The sequence below is a fragment of the Dioscorea cayenensis genome, chromosome 7, assembly GCF_009730915.1.
Source record: "Dioscorea cayenensis subsp. rotundata cultivar TDr96_F1 chromosome 7, TDr96_F1_v2_PseudoChromosome.rev07_lg8_w22 25.fasta, whole genome shotgun sequence".
Taxonomy (NCBI): Eukaryota; Viridiplantae; Streptophyta; class Magnoliopsida; order Dioscoreales; family Dioscoreaceae; genus Dioscorea; species Dioscorea cayenensis.
In genome coordinates this window covers 14,079,673-14,099,089 of record NC_052477.1, presented here as the reverse complement: position 1 = coordinate 14,099,089, position 19,417 = coordinate 14,079,673, and the positions used below count along the sequence as shown (strand labels likewise).

Here is a 19,417-nt window from a genome sequence, read left to right as displayed (position 1 = left end):
CTGTCACCAGCTTCCCACAAATAAGAGCTCATCGACCTCATCTACCATTTCATCGCCTAACTGAATCTCCCTCAAAGCGCTCAAGTCTGAAAATCTCGAGTGTCCAAACTTGAGCTTCGATAAACGCTGAAAACGGGCTTGATGTTCAGGTATAGCGAACTAAAGCTGCTCTGGTAAAGGTTCGCGAGGACATTTGCCAGCCATCTTCTTTGATCGAGGAGCCATTCCTAGAAAATTTGAAAAGAACCGATCAAATCAAACTTGAAAACCTAGTTCTACAGGAATCCACACGATCGTGTGAAAATTCCACACGCCCATGTAGATCTTCGGGACGTTAGACCTGCATGGCCAACTCACAAAAATTCTGTAAATACAACACAGAATCATTCGAAAACACTCTAAAGTCATTCACCAAGCATTTAAACATGTAATCAAAGCAACATTGACCAATTTAAATAGAATAAATCAGATTGGTGAAGAAGAAAGGGGATTTGAGGCTTACCGACAACTAGAGATTAAAAACTTCAAGAATAGCCAGAAAACAACCCACAAAACCCTTATATAGACATGGAGAAGGTCGGGAGAATGAATGGAGGCATTCTTTGAGCATTTGGGAGTTTCAGAACGAAGGGGCGTAAGTACGTTTTAAAGAAAAAACGCGCCCCTTGACGTTCTGTGCATCCACACGAGCGTGTGCAAATTACCCACGCCCCTGTGACTCCCAAAGGGTCTCTCACAGGGGCAGACACACGCCCATGTGTGCTCTCGGGATACCATCTTTTGCCTTTGAATGCATCCACACCGGCGCATGGAAATTACCCACGCTCGTATGCCCGATCCACAGGGGTACCCACACACCCTTGTGGCTTCTCTGTCCTCCCGAGAAAATGGCTAAGTGGTTCACACGCCCCTGTGAAAACTCCACACCGGCTTACGGATGCTCATAGGGGTACTCACAGGGGCACTCACATGCCCCTGTCTGCTATCGGATGGAGGAGAAGTCTCTGCAGAGTTTCACACAGGCGTGTCGAAATTACCCACGCCCATGTGCCATTCACAGGGTCATCCACAGGGGCAGACACACGCCCCTGTGTCTTCTCGGGATGGAGTCTGAGAACTCTGTAGAGATACACACCCCCGTGTGGAAATTCCACACGGTCATGTGTCTTCTCTGGGTGACTTAGAAAATTCACAAACTCTATAGATAAATTTCTACAACACGAGAACAAGATGGTGAACTAGATGACAAACAAGATTTCGAATGGGATAGCGAATAAGATAGCAGAAATGATCAAGGTGATCATTTCTGCTATCTTATTCGCTATCCCTTAAGGTGATCATTTCTGCTATCTTATTCGCTATCCCATTCGAAATCTTGTTTGTCATCTAGTTCACCATCTTGTTCTCGTAACCATTCTTGTTCTAGACTGTCTGTAGGTTTGTGTTGCCTATAGAGGATCAAGTGTCTTGGTCAGCACATGTCTTGGATGGAACCGTGTTTCTTAATGTCTCCCAGGCGTGAGAGTGCCATTCCCTTCATCGTCAGATATTATATCAAACAATAAGGTGTTTTCTGCCCTTGGTATTAGAGCATGAGAAATAGTTTTAATTAATAAATAAAGATTTAACATAAGCTACTGTACCAGAAGCAGTAGAAAAAAGTTTAAGACCTATAAGAAATTTGACACCTCATTTTACAGCTAGTGTGAAACTTTAACCGTTTTATTTTTATTAAATCCCAGCAACTTCAACTTGGAACCCTTTTATTTAAAATCCATCTCTTACATTAAGTGAAATATAGGAAAAGGAAAAGAAATAACAAGTGATGTGTTTTATACTTTTATTATGTGGGAAATCATACCATATATATATATATATATATATTAGTACCATCTCTAGTTTTTAAAACACCTGGGTTTTTCCTTTAAAAATAGTGGTTCTCCACTCTCCACATCCCGAAGATTTTTTTCCTAACAAAAATAAAAAGAATATGCAAAGTTTTCAAAATTTTTAGTTTACTTGTGCTGGTTCTCCAGGGATACTCTAGCGATGAACAATTAAATCGCTACTATAATGGCAAGGTGAACTACCTTGCGAAAAAACAAGGGAATAAGATGGAGAATGGGATAATGAACAAGATGGTGAACGGGATAGCGAATGAGATAGCCAAAATAATCACCTATGTGGTGATACTTTCCATAACCATTCTCGTTTTACTCTATCTGCTAGTTTGTGTTGGTTTCCGAAGAATCAAGTGTCTTGATCAACCCTATCCTGGATGTAACCACATTTCTAAATGCCACCCAGCCGTGAGGGTGTTATTCCACTCCTCATTAGATAATATATAAAAAAATATGGTGTTTCTGTCCTTGTTTGTTATTTTGGATTTGTGCTATGTTTGTGTGGAATATTGATGAGATTGTAATTAAACAATTAACTGATTATAATATTTTGTTAATATGATCATTCCCATTCTCATTCTACTTTGTCTGCTGATTTGTGTTGGCTTCTAGAGGATCAAATGTCTTGGTCAGTCCCCATCTTGGATGGAACCATGTTTCTAAATATCGACCAGCTGTGACAGTGTCATTCCCCTTATCGTCAAATATTATATCAAACAATAAGGTGTTTTCTGCCCTTGGTATTAGAGTGTCAGAAATAGTTTTAATTAATAAATGAAAAATTTAAAAGTAACTGTTGGACTGGAAGCATTTGAAAAATATTTAAGACCGTTAAGAAATTTAACACCTCATTTTATACCTAGTGTAAAACTTTGATCCTTTTATTTTTATATAAAGGCAGCTACTTGAAGTTTGAGCCTTTTATTTAAAACACATCTACTTTGTCTATTGGTTTGCATTGGTCTCTTATGGATCATGTGTCTTGGTCAACCCCCGTCCTGAATGGGACCATATTTCTAAATGTTGCACAGTCATGATGCTGTCATTCCCTTTATTGCCAGATATTATATCAAACAATAAGGTATTTTTTGCCCTTGTATGTGGTTTTGGATTTGTGTTGTGATTGTGGGGAATGTTGATAAGATTGTAAATATATAATCAAGTTATTATAAGATTATGTTAACATAATCATTCCCATTCTCGTTCTAATCCATCTGCCGGTTTGTGTTGGTCTTTAAAGGATTAAGTGTCTTGGTCAGTCCCAGTCCTAGATGGAACCATGTTTCTAAATGTCACATGGTTGTGGGGGTGTTAATCTCCTCATCGTCAGATACTATATCAGACAATAAGGTGTTATCTACCCTTATTTGTGGTTTTGGATTTGTGTTGTGTTTGTGTTGAATGTTGATGAGATTGTAATTAAATAATCAAGTTATTATAAGATTTTGTTAATATATTCAGTCCCATTCTTGTTCTACTCTATCTGTTGATTTGTGTATGTTTCTGGAGGATTAAGTGTCTTGGTCAGCCTCCGTCCTTGATGGAACCACATTTCTAAATGTCGCCCAGCCGTGAGGGTGTCATTCCCCCTCATTGTCGGATATTATATCAAACAATAAGGTGTTTTCTGGCCTTGGTATCAGAGTCTGAGAAAAAATTTTAATTAAGAAATGAAAGATTTAATAGTAATTGCTAGATCGAAAACAATAGAAAAATATTTAAGACCGTTAAGAAATTTGACACCTCATTTTATAACTAGTGTCAAATTTGACCCTTTTATTTTTATTTAAAGCCAGCTACTTGAAGTTGGAACCTTTTAATTAAAACACATAACTTGCATTGAGTGAAATAAAGGAAAAGAAAAAGAAACAACTGATGTGTTTTTATACTTTTATTATGAGGAAATAATAGCATATATATATATATATATATAAGTGGCAACACTGGTTTTTAAAAGAATACTAGCTTTAAAAAAAATGTTTGTCCTTTATAAATAATATTTCTCCAACACTCCACATCCTAAAACATTTCCATTCCCAATAGAAAGAAAAAGAATGTTGAAAGTTTTCAAAGCTTTTAGTTTACTTGTGCTGGTTCTCCAAGGCCCGTCTAGGGATAATTAATTCAAACCCTACTATAATGGGAAAGTGAACGGCCGGGTAAACTATCTGGCAAACAACCAGGTGAACGAGATGGCGAATAGGATGATGAATAAGATGGAAAACTAGATAGGGAATGATATAGCGGAAATGATCACCTCTATGGTGATCCTTTCCGTAACCATTCTAGTTCTACTCTATATGCTGGTTTGTGTTGGCCTCGTGAGGATAAAGTGTCTTGGTCAGCCCCCGTCCTAAATGGAACCATGTTCCTGGATGGATTAAGGGGCTAAATCTTCTTCACTATCAAAGGCATTATAAAGATTTACATATAAACTTCTAATATAAGTTTAAATTTGAGTTTTTGAAATCATATAAATGATTATAAAATTCTTCTAATAACTTAGATAATTTATAAGATACTATTGTAATAATAAGTCCTACCCTATTTATGAAATATAAGATATAATGAAGAATATATACTAATATATCTATTGCAATGAAGAGAAAATATACTAAGTACCATACAATATTATACCTCATAGTTAATTAGTATAATAGGCTAGGATCTAAAATTTTCATTTATAGGGTACCTGTCCTCCAGGATGAAAGTGCAATTGGATCCCTTTAGGAAATAGAGAAGTGACTGAACTAAGCCGGGTCTCCCTATTTACCTTGTAATCCATGGCCTCCTTAATATTGGACTATATACCCTTGTAAAGATAAACATGTTATAAATCTTCATTCTTAATTACTAAAATATTAAGCAAATTATTATAAATTTTGCAATAATAATTTTAACTACTACAAATACTTTAATTATAAAAGTTGTAAAACATTAAACTTTCAAGAGCTATTTTAACTAAATCCCTCTTGATTAACATTAATAACCAATTTTTTTTGCAGAAAGATAACTATAAAAATATCTTTCAGAAAATAAATTCTACTATTTTGCAAAATATAAACTAGGTTAATTTGCAATAAGTAAACTATGTTATTTTGGGGGGAAATTAATTATACTATCTTTTGAAAAATGGACATTTTTTGGGTTTTAAGGATTAATTTCATCAGATGTCCATTGCGAGAGGTGTTATAATCTAAAATTTTTTTAATGAGTTATTGCTAGCTCTATGTTTTGAAGAAATTAGCTCTTAAGATTTCAAACCTCACTTTGGTGAGTTTTAATGAGTTGTTGTGAGAGCTGTTCTTATAATCTAAACACCATAGCTTACTTTTTGCATGTAACTACATCTATTATCATGGACTTGCATGTGTTTCACATCCCCCTCCCCTTTTTTGCTCTCTCCTCTCATTCAGCACCACAAAAGCATGTATAAGAAAAAGCACTAGTAGGTTTCCTTTCCAAAACATTGGTTCTAGATCCTAATCTAAACGAACTAATTTTTGCCAAAATGAGAGGCTAAGTAGCTAAAAAAGGCAGAGGTTTGCACAAGTCTCGATGGAGCAAGTGGTGGTCGGGGCCCACACACACGTGGACTCTGGAACCATCTGCACATGACCACTACTCATACTTCCAGAAATGTGCCTTCACCTGTGACTCGAGTTAGTTTTAAAAGTGTATGCAGTGAAGTGTTTTGCACTCTCAACGCCATCGTCGATATTGTTTTTAAGCTTCAAATACAATGGTTGGTGTAAAGTTGAAACCCTAGGTGAGAGGAAGTATATTAAGTATAGCTGGAAATGATCTTTTTGTATGATTGCAAGACTCTTACAGTGTTAAATTAAGTAGATGGCCTAGATTAAGAAACATCATCTACTACACAACTTGATCCTTTTGAAGAATATCAGATATGTGGTGTGTTCCTCGGAGATAGTAATGTTTGCCCGAGCAAGCCTTTGCAAGGAAGAAAAAGGTGTGAAGATCATGAAGGCATGAGGGTCAATGAAATAAAATCAATGACAACTAGAGAATGCTTAACAAAAGGAATATCATTTACTACTAAACTTGATCCTTGTGAAAGAATATTAGATATGTGGGGATGTTCTTTGAAGATGGTAATGTTTGTCGGAGCAAGCCTTTTCCAGTTAGAAAAAGATGTGAAGATCATAAAGGCATGAGGATCAATGAAATAATAACAAGAACATCCAAAGAATTTACTATTACAAACATAACACCATCTAGAGAACTTGACCCTTGTGAAGGAAGTCATATATGTGGAGTATTTCTTGGAGATGGGAATGTGTGTAGGAGCAAACCTTCTTGAGGAAGAGAAAGATGCGAAGACCATAAAGGCATGAGAGTCGATGGATCATACCAAGGATAATTTGAGAATGCTCAATCATAAATGTATCATCTCGTGTAGCAGCTTATCATTTCCAATAATACCAGTGCTATGGAATGTTCCTTGCAAATGGAAATGTTTGTTAGAGAATGATTATTTAAGGTAGACAAAGGTGTGAAGTTCATAAAGGCAATAGGGTCACATAGATCACATATTGATAATTGCCAAAGACCATGTCATAGTAGAAGGAACATTGCCTTCTGTTTTATATAATAAAATAATGGTTCTGTTTGAGTTTATGATTAGTAGGACTTGATTTGTGTGATGTGTGATTCTATACGACACTTTTATGTATATAAATGTAGTTTGTGTCAAGTGGTGGGTAACAAGACGTATCTAAAGTGGGAGTATTATGATGTGTTCATGAATCCATCAGAGTGTGATGTTTGTTGCTCTTTGATAACTTTTCTGATAGACTTGTACATGATTAATAAAGTTACTAATTATCCCTCTATTGTCTCCCCATCTTGTTTTTCTTCCAACAAATGGAAACATAATCTATTATGATAGGTCTCAGATTTTTCCTTTCTTAATTAGTGATATCAGAGTGATGTTGTTTTACTTACATCAATAGTCTTAATGACAACAAATAATTTTGTACAACTTCCAAATTTTTTGTTCTGATAGCCATTCTGATAATTGTACCATATTGATGGAGGAGGTTTTAGAGTCTAAGTAATATTGGCAAGTTGTCTCAAATGGAGTTTCAGAAATTGTTGTTGATATTATTATGCTACAGACAAAGAAAGCTGAAATATAAAGTTTTAGGTTGAAGGATCTCAAGGTTAAAAACTTTTTGTTCGCACAACTGAACATGGAACCTTAGAGGCAGTTCTTTACAAGAAAACTTTGAAGCAGATATGGGACTCCAATAAAAAGAAGTATTAAGGGTCTGCAAAAACAAAGAGGCAGTAGTTTCAAGTTTTATGCTTAGAATTCGAAACACTTCAAATGAAGTTATGAAGTTAAGAGTTTATATTATTTCTCTTAGGTGATGACACTTGTAAATAAGATGCAAAATTATGGAGACAAGAATGAAAATATACTATTATTAGAAAAAATATATTTTGATTCTTGACACCAAAGTTAACTTTATTGTTTGTGCTATAGAAGAATCTAAAGATATAAATGAGTTCTTAATTGATAAACTATAAAGCTCATTGTTGATATATAAATAGAAATTTAAACAAGATATTGAGGAATAAATATTAAGGCCTTATTAGAAAATCACTCAACAAACAAAGGAGATAGAGGCTGAGCCAAATATAGAGCTGAAGGACGCAGTGATCATTCTAACCAATAAGAATACCACTAGAACAAAAAAAATTAATTTCAAAGAAAAGGAAGATAATAAAGAGACCATCACTCAACAATTCGTAGAATGAAGTTGGTAGACAAATCGAATGTTGAATGCTATCAATGGCCTAGGTATGGATATTGTCAGTCAGAATGTTGAAATAATTTGAATAGGGAATATAGAGAGAGAGCTAACTTTGTAGAAAAAGGAGAAGAGTCTCTTTTGTTGATGTGTCACATGAAAGAAGAAACTCAACAAAACATGTGGCATTTAGATTCCGGCGACCGCATGTGAGGATATAAGGACATTCTTTAACTTAGACAAATCTTTCCACATTACTGTCAATTTTGGTTATAATTTCATGGTTTAAGTCATGGGCAAAGGGAAAGTGACTAATTAAACCAAATTAAATATTACTTAATATCAATAGCCTAGCGATGTCTTGGTGTTGTAAACTTGTTCATCACCTATTTCAAGATATCATGGAGGTTGCCACATGCCTTGCTTTAGGGTTAAGGCATGATAGTAACAGTATGTTTTCACTGGATCATTATAAATTTTAGTAGGGATGTTAGGATTAAAATTTTTCAATATAAGAATTGTTCCTTTTAAAAGGACTTGTTTATACATTTCAATGAATTCTACATGAGTTTAAATTTCACATAATATAAGTGTCTCAAAATTTAAAAGCTTGAAACAACAACTGTTTGATTATAAAAGGTCACAAATTATTTGCATATAATAAAAAATAGACATGGTTTTAATGCTAGTGATACGAACCCAAAAATGTAAATACAATTAGTGAAATTGAGAGCCAAGAAGGTAGTGAAGGGCAATCTCACCAGAAGATGGATTAGAGGTTTTTATGAATCTTCTCATCAGAAAATGACGGAGACGACAAGTAAAGCTCTTCACATAAAGATAATGGGGCAAAGGGGTAGATCACCTTACTAGAAAAGAGTGACAGAGCCGAAGTGTATCTCATTGGAAGATGATGAGGCCAAGCGGTAGATCACCTCACTGGGGAAGGCAATGGAGTTGGGAGGTGTAATTTTTCACCTGAATCTTGCAGAAGGGAGGGGACGAGCATACACCTTTTCAAAGAACTAAGGCAAGTAATCTTGTGGTCTATGATTGTAACGTTGTTGTTTTACTAAATATTTACTTACAGCTCATTTGGCCATAAGTTGAAATGTAGCAAACTGCTCCGATTTTGTATTTAGTTTTAAATGTAAATGGTATTATTTACTTTGTAGCCACTTACATCTACTTACTGCTAACCAAGCAAGCCCTAATTTAGGTATATTGGGAGATTTATAAACTCTAAAAGAATTGCATACACCTTTCTTTAATTTTATAATGACTAATTGAATCCTTTAATAGTATTTACATTTATAGTTATAGATTGTTCTAGTTTATTTTATTTGAGGCCTTGCATACATTGTAGGGCCTATTTATACATATGTGGTTGGTCTGTTGATGTTTACATCGAGGCGTGGCACTTGTATATTATTTTTATTTTAGCAATATTCTTTGTTTTCTTCATAAGTTATGTATGTTTCTTTCAAACTAAGAACTTGCATACACTATGGGGTCCATCTCCATACATATGCGGTTTGTTTATCTACATCACAGACCAAGTTTAGGGTGTACATGGAATCACACTTTTATAGGACTCTCATTTATAGTCAAAAATGTCGCTTTTGATGGTTTGGTAAATTAAGGAGTTCATAGAAGCACACTTTTATAGGACTCTCATTTATAGTTAAAAATGTGGCTTTTCATGGTTTGGTAAATTAAGGAGATTGAGACACAAAAGTATAACTCCTATCAAGTTTTAGTGTTGGAATGATAAAAGTGGTATATGAAAGGGACATATGATCACGAGCAAATTGGTCCATAATTAGATAAAAGATCTATATATACTCAAAGTATTTGGGAAATTATACATATATGTGCCAACAAAAATTTATATTTATACTATCCCAATAAATAATATAAATGTATATATCCATAAAAAAATAATTTTTATATATGAATAATTATTTAATCTATCCATATTTTTTCGTTCTTCCTTTTTCACTTGTAATTTAATTTAATGTTTTCCATTTTTGCTATTTTTTCACTCTCTTCAATGAAATATTTTCCCTATTTGATATTATTTGTTATTAATATCTGCTATAAAAACACCTTTAAGAAAAAAAAATCTCTCTTCACATACAACTTGTCACGCCCCGAACCCAGTTTGCCAGATTGTGTGCCAACAAATGGCTGCATAACCACGAGGTAGAATCCAGTAAGTATGCAAGGCCTCTGAACCTGTTTGAATTCACTCAATACTAACGAGAATAACATATTCAATAAAAACTATTGGATTTGTAATTACAAGTGATTCAAGACAAACATAACAAACTCAAGGTTTACCAAGAAATAGAAAATAGAAAAACATCCACTAGCTTGTAGTTGTCTTTAGTCAACAATCAGAGCTAGGCTATCCACTAGCCTACTATAATCTTGATTTGAATAAAAAAATAGGAATAAATTTATGAGCTTGATAGCCCAGTAAGCAACAACTAAAAATATTGAGATCATGATGAAAACCAAAAATTCGAAATCAAATACAAATCATAAGACATGGTATATTGATAACAAAACAAAAACCTGAAAATCATAGTGGTTAACCTCAATACGAACTTATCAAGCAGTCAAATAAATATGTTTCCCAATAACTATAGCCAAAACAAAATATCAAAGGTAATTTATATAGTTATAAACAAAATATCCCAGTTTTTAATAAACAAAATAATCCAATTATTTCAAAATTATTTATTTAACAAATAATTTATAAAATAACAAATAATTGAATAATCAAATGTATATATATATATATATATATATATAATAACCAAAATTTCAAAGAATAATTTAAATAATAATTAATGATCAATATCTGATATATAATTATTATAAATAGATAAATAAGATTAGCTAGACAAGTAAATTTGGACATGCAAAAACTAAAATTTATAACTATATACATATACTAGGATTTATATGTGGTTACTTGCCTGGTACTTGCTAAAATTTCTAAACCTAAATCGAACTTGATCAACCTTGTGCAAAAAGGCCTATAGACATAAATTCAACTCTAATCATTCAACAGTAATCCATGTGGTATTCTATAGTTTTTAATCTACTTCTAATCACTTATAATAGCCATATAGTTGACCGGAGAATAGCAGGAAACATAATTATAGCTAGTGAATAACAAAAAATATAAAATCAAAATCCCAATAAGATTCAGGAATTGACTCCCTTGGATTGTATTAAAATCTTAAGAATCTTGGAAAGAAGATAAATAAATAAATATTCACGAGCATATCCAACGGCGTCTTTGCTTTTCCCAAAAATACATGTATATATATGATGCTTAAATTGGCATTTTAAAAGAACATACTCACGAGCCTTATAATATTCAGTTTTGAATGGCTGATCATCATCATCATCATCATCATAGCACTAGAAATAAAAAACAATAAAAAAGTTGGCCCACATAATGATCTTAATATTAGAACACAAGATAACCATCATTGACAGATTCCCTTCCTAAAAATAAAATAAAACCAGAGAAATTGAATCTTCCCAACCATGGCAGAACAAGTACTCCTACACCAAATAAGAAGAAATCAAAACTTGGTGTTTAAAAAGACAAAATTTATGCTAGTATTGAACACGCCATTGAAACCCAATTCCCCAGAACTAATAAGCAACATTTGATTCTTGAAATAGAGAATTCATAGGTTTACATACAGACATGATTTAACATGATTACCAAAGGGAAGCCCAAGTATAAACCCACTTTTATAGCAACACATTCATTGAGACAATTCAACTACACAAACCATCAACATCAACTCCCAAAAATACATCAACAAAGAGTGCAACAACCTACCTCAACAATAAAAGAATAACTCATGATGATAAGATCTTCTTGTCTATGCCGCCAGCACCACCACATACAAAACAGAAGAAGGGAAGGTTTGGTCCTAAGTTTTGTTTTTAATTACAAAGGTGAATGTTGTTCAAGAGTTGCACGATAGGATTACCGGAGATTTGGAGAATTGCTAAGGATAAGAACAAGGGTTGTTTAAAAATTTCAATTCAAAAGTAACTAAAACTTAAAATCGATACTAATAATAAATATAATAATATTAATACTAAGTATAAAACAGTGGGCATCCACACAACTTCAATAGTTAGGTTGTGTTTGGTTTGCGGTAATGTGAAAACATTACAGGGAATCTAGTGGTAATATATTTAGATTACCATGTATGGTTACTGTAGGAGTGATAATGTTGATGGCAATTTGAGATTACCAATAGTGAAATATTAATAAATAAGGTGTTAATCTGATTACCACCAAAATAGGTGTCCATCTAGGTTACCTGGTTGGTGGTAATGTGTAATGTTTCTTTATTCCAATTATACCCCCACTCATTTTATCCAATTCCTTATTACACTCATTATCAATACCCTAGTTTTAATTTTCCTTTATTATTTTTGATTTTATATTTTCATTATTTATTTATCTAAATACTTTAAATTAAGTTTTTCAAAATTTTATATGTAGGGGTAATTTGATAAATACGAAGTAATTTTAAAAAATTGTGCAAAAAAATAATTTTTGATATTATTTTTAATTATGTATTTATCTAAATACTTCAATTTAAAATTTTCAAAATTTATATGTAGGGGTATTTTGGTAAATACAAAGGTACTTTTAAAATTATGCAAAAAATAATTTTTGATATTATAATTTAATTATTTATTTATGTAAATACTTTAAATTGAATTTTTTAAAATTTTATATGTAGGGGTATTTTGGTAAATATAAAGGTATTTTAAAAAATTGTGCAAAAAAATAATTTTTGATATTATAATTTAATTATTTATTTATCTAAATACTTTAAATTAAATTTTTCAAAATTTTATATGTAGGCCTATTTTGATAAATTTGACATATTATTTAGGTAAATACCATGATTAATCAAACATGGTAATTAAAAATTACCAGTAATATAAATTCTCAACCAAATATGATAATCTCATTACTGTGATAATACATAATTACTACAAACCAAACGAATCCTTTAAGGTAAAAAAAAAACAGAGTAATTTTTGACTTAGAGTTATATATATATATATAAATAATATATTTTTTTTAAATGGAGATAATTAGAGTTTGAATTTGTTCTTAAGTAATTTCGGTATTTTATCAAATTCAACCAAAATCTCACTTCATTAAAATTTTCCCATGAACGACTTCTTAGTGGTCTCCAGGGACGGAACCAGGACTTATTGATAGGGGGGGCTGAGGGCAAATTGTCAAAAAAAATATTTCAGTCAACATAACAATTGTATTCGATACAAAATAATGCGATATTGTGACATTTAATTAAAACAATCACAAAAAAACATAAAACATTTATCTATAATAATTATAAACACAGTCACTAAAACAATTAAAGAAACTAGAATGAAACAGTAATTTTAAACCTTAATTTACTAATAAGAAAATAAAAGGGAAACGAGAACACTCACTAAATCGATGAGGTCTCGGACTGGCATGCGGTATTGGGAAAGTCTCGTCGAGCTAATGAAGTGGTTGAAAGCGTAAATGTAACTCAAAATTATAGATTAGCTGGGACTGAATTGTAAAAATTAATTATTAAAATTTTACAAAATTTACAAAAATTTATTTATATGTTAATTTATAGTTTAAAATGAGCATCAAACAATAAATTTTTATAAAAACTTTACTAAAAATATAATTTTATATATTATATAGGTTAATCGGTAAAAACTAAAAACTAAAACATATATTTTTGAAAAAAAAATATATTAAGCAATTTATAAAATATCAATACATAAAATAATAAGTTTTTATTAATTTATTTAAAAATTAGTATGTTTTAAATTATAGGCATTAATTTGTATATAAAAAATTGATATTTTTTATAAAATAAAAATAAAAAACGCTAAAAAAAGATATAGAGATATGTAAAAAATATAAAAATACAACAACCTATATATAGATATAGATACAAAAATACAACAACCTATATATAGATATAGATATAGTTATTTATAGATCTATAGATAGATATAGATATTTATAGATCTCGAGAGAGAGAGAGAGAGAGAGAGAGAGAGAGAGAGAGGAGGCCGCACCCCCTCCCCCCTCTCCCTTCGCCTCTGCTTTGGAGCCACCATTTGCCTTGGGATGGGTGCCTGCTCACCGCTTGGGATGGCTAGGATGGGTCTGCCTGCTCAACTCGATGCATCGCTTTAAATGAGTGTGAGGGAGAGAGATGGGTGGGTCACTGGTGATTTGCATGACTGGTGAGGGGGCTAATTGCTCGATTTCATGGATCCGCCAAACAAAAAGAGCCTCGCTGCAGGCGAGGTGAGCCCCTCGCTAGCCCCCTGGTTCCGTCCTTGGTGGTCTCATTACCATGAAATAAACATTCCTTAAATAAATGAAATTAAATAAGTACATTCATCTTTGGAAAAACTTAAAAAGTTGTAATGACAAATTTTTATTCTCAATATAAATTTCGAATTTAAACATTATTAAGACAAGATTTAGTTAAAAAAAAAACTTTTAATATTAAAAATCATTAAATATTAATTCGTGTATATTCAAAAATTAAAAAAAAAATGCTTTTCTTAAAGGCCTTTCTTTTACACGCCTAAATTCATGCAAAGCCCCGCGCTTCCTGTTCCTGTCCGCGTCTCATTGACGCAGATTCCCTTCAAATAAGAAGCTACTTTGGGAATGCTGGAGGAGCTATGAACAGAGGCTAAATTTCATCTTTCACAGAGTCAGTCCGTGGATGAGCCTTTACCAATTGTGAGATCTGATTTGAGATGTCATACAGATCGAAGAGGGAGGAGTGCAAGCACACCGAGCACGACTCCGACTTCTCTAAGTGGCAGGTTTTTCCTTCTCTCTATTTCTCTTTGTTTTTTTTTTCTATTTTTTTTCCTGAATTTCTTGGTCCTAATCTGTTTCTATGTCTCTGTTCTTCTGTTTTTGGTGGTATTTTCTAGTTAGTAGATCTTGTCTTGTATGATTGTTGATGTTTTTGTTTCTGAATCCTGTTCTGAGATGATTTGGGCGTGTATGACTAAGAGTTGAGAACTGGACTGTTGTAGAAAACAAATGAATAACAAAGGTGTAGTGAGAATAGAAGTGATTATTCAATTTTCCTCCCAAAATGATTACAATAATAGCCTTAAATAAACATGCTCAAGTTGTGGTCTTAATTGCGGGTATTGGTCCGGTCAAGGTTTGCCAAATGGGTGTTTCTGATTCGCCTTACGTCAAGTAGTCATCTTTGGCAAATATGATTATGAGGATCTACTGATGATTTTATGCTTGTTAGTGTTGAAATTGGAGATGATGCTTGAAGTGTAAGTTGGTTATTTTAATGGAGGGCATCATAGCATGGTTGTTGAGGTTTTTGTTTCAAAATCCTGTTTTGAGACGAAGATGGAAGTGCCTAACTGGGGGATGAGTTGAAACATTTTAGGTAAGTAAATTATATTTGCAGTGAGGAGCATTTGTTTCTGACAAACATGATTTTAAAGTTTAAATAATATTTTTAATGTGTCTGAGACTTGTAATGATTATTATGCCCTGCTGGAATGAATCTATGCTTTTGAAGTGAGTCAAATATATTTCCAGCTATGGCCATTTGTCTTTGACAAACATGATTATAATTTATAAAGCTCAATATTATCTGAGTGTCATGAGAATCCTCATGATCATTATACTATTGTTGTTTGAGATAATTAAAACTGAGGATGAGTCTAAATTATAAATTTATTACTTAGAGGGAATTGTTTATACTTTTGGTGTTTTTATGGGAAATATGTTATATTTCATGGATTGAGAACACTGTGATGGATCTATGTTTTACCCACTAAGCAAAGCTAAGAAACTGGCGAAAGTAGGAAGCCGATCTTTGCTTAGGTTGTTGACAGGGTCTCAACTTGACCAATTTAGAAAGTGATAAACCAGGAAATGTTAACATGGCCAAAGTAGTAGTAGTAATAATAATAATTAATAAATAAATAAATAAATAAATAAATAAGTAAATAAATAAATAAATAGAGCTTGTGCCATTTCTTTGAGATCCATGTAAACATTTTCTTTGAGGTTGGAGTTGGTCCATAAATACTTCCTTTTCCAAAGATTTATAAGGTCCAACTCCAAAGATTATTTTGCTCCAAATTTTTGTTTGTCTAAAATATACATATATAGCTGGTATGGTGATGGTTTTGCACTGGACGAGGCTTCCTTATGGAACTTCTATTAAGAAAACCTAGTCTCCTATGTCAAGCTCCCCTTTTTTTTTTAAGTCTTTTAGAGCTTTTTTTGCTCTTTAAGGATGAATTTCATCCGATGTCCATTACAAGAGGTGTTGCAATCTAATAATATTTTAATGAATTGTTGCTAGCTCTATGTTCCGAAGCACTTAGCTCTTAAGATTTCAAAACTCACTTGGTAAACACTTGGGTTATAAACTTATATTAGATTGTTAAAAAACAAAAATTTTCTTTTTGACTTTGGTATTACTCCTAGATCAGAATTCAAATAATGAATCAGAGTGCACGGAACTATCTTATTATCTTCCTATGAAGAAAAAATATGGTGGACTAACTGATCTTTACTACACTTGTCTCATGTATAGAACCATTTATGATTAATGAGTTTTCTGAACTACCCTCTTCCCTTATTTGTACTACCAAATTTATGGATGCCCCAACAGCTATCAAATTTATAGACAACACAACAACTTCAACAAAATGCAGATCTTGGCCACTAATTGATCGATGCACTTACCCCAATGCTAACTGCAAGTTCTTTGTTGTGGCAAATATGTTCACGTCCTACACCACTTATAAACATCATGAACTACTCCTTGCAAATTCATTATTGTGCCATCATCCACATAAATTTGTCTCTGTGAGTAACATTTGAATATGTTTCTTTGATAAAATGTGCCATTGCATAATTTTAGGTTTTCGGCATAAAGTTTGCCTCTAGGCAAAAAATCTTCATAGCAAAATAGGCCAGGTCTAATCAGGACACTTCAAAATTTTAATCATTGCTTAGTTGGATGCAAAATCATGAACTAGATTATGAATTTTGGTTTTCTACGTGTGATTGTCAAGCTAATAGTCATTCCTTTCTCTAAGGTACAATCACATACTTTTATTCTTTTGGCCAGAATAATATTTCCAGACCATAAAACCTTGAGATCAAAATGGTTCATTATCAACATATTCTAATGTTACTTACAGAGACAAATTTATGTGGATGATGGCACAAGGTATTTATTCTGGTGTATTTCTTTTGGACATAATCAATGCTTTTTATTTCCCTGTTCTGTTCAGGTTCTCATTGGACCTAAAGACTGGGAAGATTATACCTTGGGCAAAGATGGTGTTGAAAGATATAGAATCCATAATCTTCCTCAATGTTTTTCATGCTCTGGGCTTTATGAGCTTGCCATATCGAAAATTCCCATAGAAGGCCGTAAATCTCGAGAACCTCCACCAGATGCCATTGTTGTCGTCTACCTTGGGCATTCAGATAATGTCAGAGCTCGACTTCAAGAGTATGGTCGTTCAGGATCCCATTTAGAAAGGGGGAATCCGAGTGTGTGTGCGAATAACTTCAAAGACCTTTGCCTTGTAAAAGGACCTGGTTTATTCAAAGAAGCCTTCTCAAAGGGCTATTCTATCTTGTTCAGATGGGCTCCGGTAAGTATGGTGGTCATTTACTATTAGTTGGATATCTTGCCTTTCTAAAGTAGGTGGTAACATTTAGGCTTATGCATTCGACATTAAAAATTAAAATTGAACTGCATTAGCATTGTAAATCTGGTTAAAGTATTCATAAAAGTTAAGAGCTTTTCTTATGTGTTTGCAGATGACAGACAAGAAAGAAGCAAAGAAGATAGAGAGCAAGTTGCTTGATACCTTTGATTATGCATGGAACACTCGTGCAAATGGCACCAGTCGTCGTGACGATGTACTGAAGATTTCTAGCACTATGACTGGGCAACCAATTCCCAAAGTTCTAAACAATCTTCAAGAATGGAAACAGTTAACATTCAATAAAAAAGTGGGGATAATGATCAGTGAAAGTGTTCCACCTGATAAATTAGGATCCTCCAATTATCTCCAACATTTTCTTATTCCGCTTGTACGTAAAGTATCAAGAATTCAACCTCGGCCAAATGAAGGAGGTGAGGTCCTAAATTCAGGATATGATATATGTGGGGTAACTGATGGTGATGGTTCTATCTGTAGAAGAAAACCTGTACTGAGAAACAAAAGGTGTCTGCTGCATAAAGGAAAATGGATCATTTCGAATGGGCATATAACAAGCAAAGAAGCCTCATCGTCAACAGAGAACTCATCACTGGTCCGCTTGGCTATAGAAGATAGCTCACGTTTTATTGAGTTACCCTGCAATGGAACCCAACAATGTGAAGAGCTAAGGGAAAGAAGTCCTACTGAAAATTTTCATACTGAGGATAAATCCGTAGATGTCGAACATGATCATAGTGAAGAATATCACATCTGCGGGGTGCTTCTTAGCTATGGGAATGTTTGTAGGAGCAAGCCTTTGCTGGGAAGAAAAAGATGTGATGATCATAAATATATGAGGGTCAATGGAATCATACCAAGAACAGCCAGAGAATTTACTATTACAAACATAACGTCATCTGAAGAACTTGATCCTTGTGAAGAAAGTCAGATATGTGGAGTATTACTTGGACATGGGAATGTGTGCAGGAGCAGACCTTCTCGAGGGAGAGCAAGATGCGAAGACCATAAAGGAATGAGAGTCAATAGCATCATATCAAGGACGACAATCAGAGAATGCTCATCTCGTGCAGCAACTTATCATTTCCAAGAATACCAGAGATGTGGAGTGTCCCTTGAAAATGGAAATGTTTGTCAGAGAATGCCTGTTCAAGGTAGACAGAGGTGCGAAGTTCATAAAGGCCAAAGGGTCAGACGGATAACATATTGATAATGGCCAGAGAACATGTCATGGTAGAAGGAACATCGTCTTCTATGTTATACAATAAAATAATGGTTGTGTTGGAGTTTATGATTAGTAGGACTTGATTTGTGTGTATGACTCTATAAGACCCTTTTTATGTACATAAACGTTGTATGTGTCAAGTGGTGGGTAACAAGACATGTCTAGTGTGGAATTGTTGTGATGTGTTTAGGAATCCATCGGAGTGTGGGTAGTTTGTCACATTTTGATTCCTTTTGTAATAGACTTGTATGTGATTAATAAAGTTACTAGTTACCTCTCTATCTCCCCATCTCATTTTCGTTCAAACAAATGGAAACACAGTCTATAACGAGAGATCCCAGGTTTTTCCTTTCCTTATAAGTGATATTAGAGCAATGTTGTAGTAGTCTTAATGACAAATAATTTTGTACAACATGCAATTTTTTGTTTTGATAGTCGTTCTGATCAATGGACCATATTGATAATGAATGTTTTAAAGCCCAAGTAATATTGGCAAGTTTTCTCAAATGGAGTTTCAAAAATAGTTCAACATTATTGTGCTAGAGGCAAAGAAAGCGGAAATACAAAGTTTTAGGTTGAAGAATCTCAAAGTCAAAATTTTTTTGTTTTGCGCAATTAATCATTGTTGGTTTATGAATAGAAATTTAAACAAGATATTGAGGAATAAAGGAGATGGAGGCTGAGGC

At 33.2% G+C, this 19,417-nt stretch overlaps 1 protein-coding gene across 1 annotated transcript; it reads left to right on the top strand.

Annotated features, from left to right (window-relative positions):
• Window positions 1-14,375: 14,375 nt before the first annotated feature.
• On the top strand, window positions 14,376-19,012 carry LOC120264909 (protein EFFECTOR OF TRANSCRIPTION 2-like). The gene is made up of 3 exons (XM_039272799.1): window positions 14,376-14,599; window positions 17,066-17,434; window positions 17,604-19,012. The coding sequence occupies exons 1-3, from the start codon at window positions 14,531-14,533 to the stop codon at window positions 18,714-18,716; spliced, it is 1,551 nt and encodes a 516-aa protein (XP_039128733.1). The 5' UTR covers window positions 14,376-14,530; the 3' UTR covers window positions 18,717-19,012.
• The last annotated feature ends 405 nt before the right edge of the window (window positions 19,013-19,417 follow it).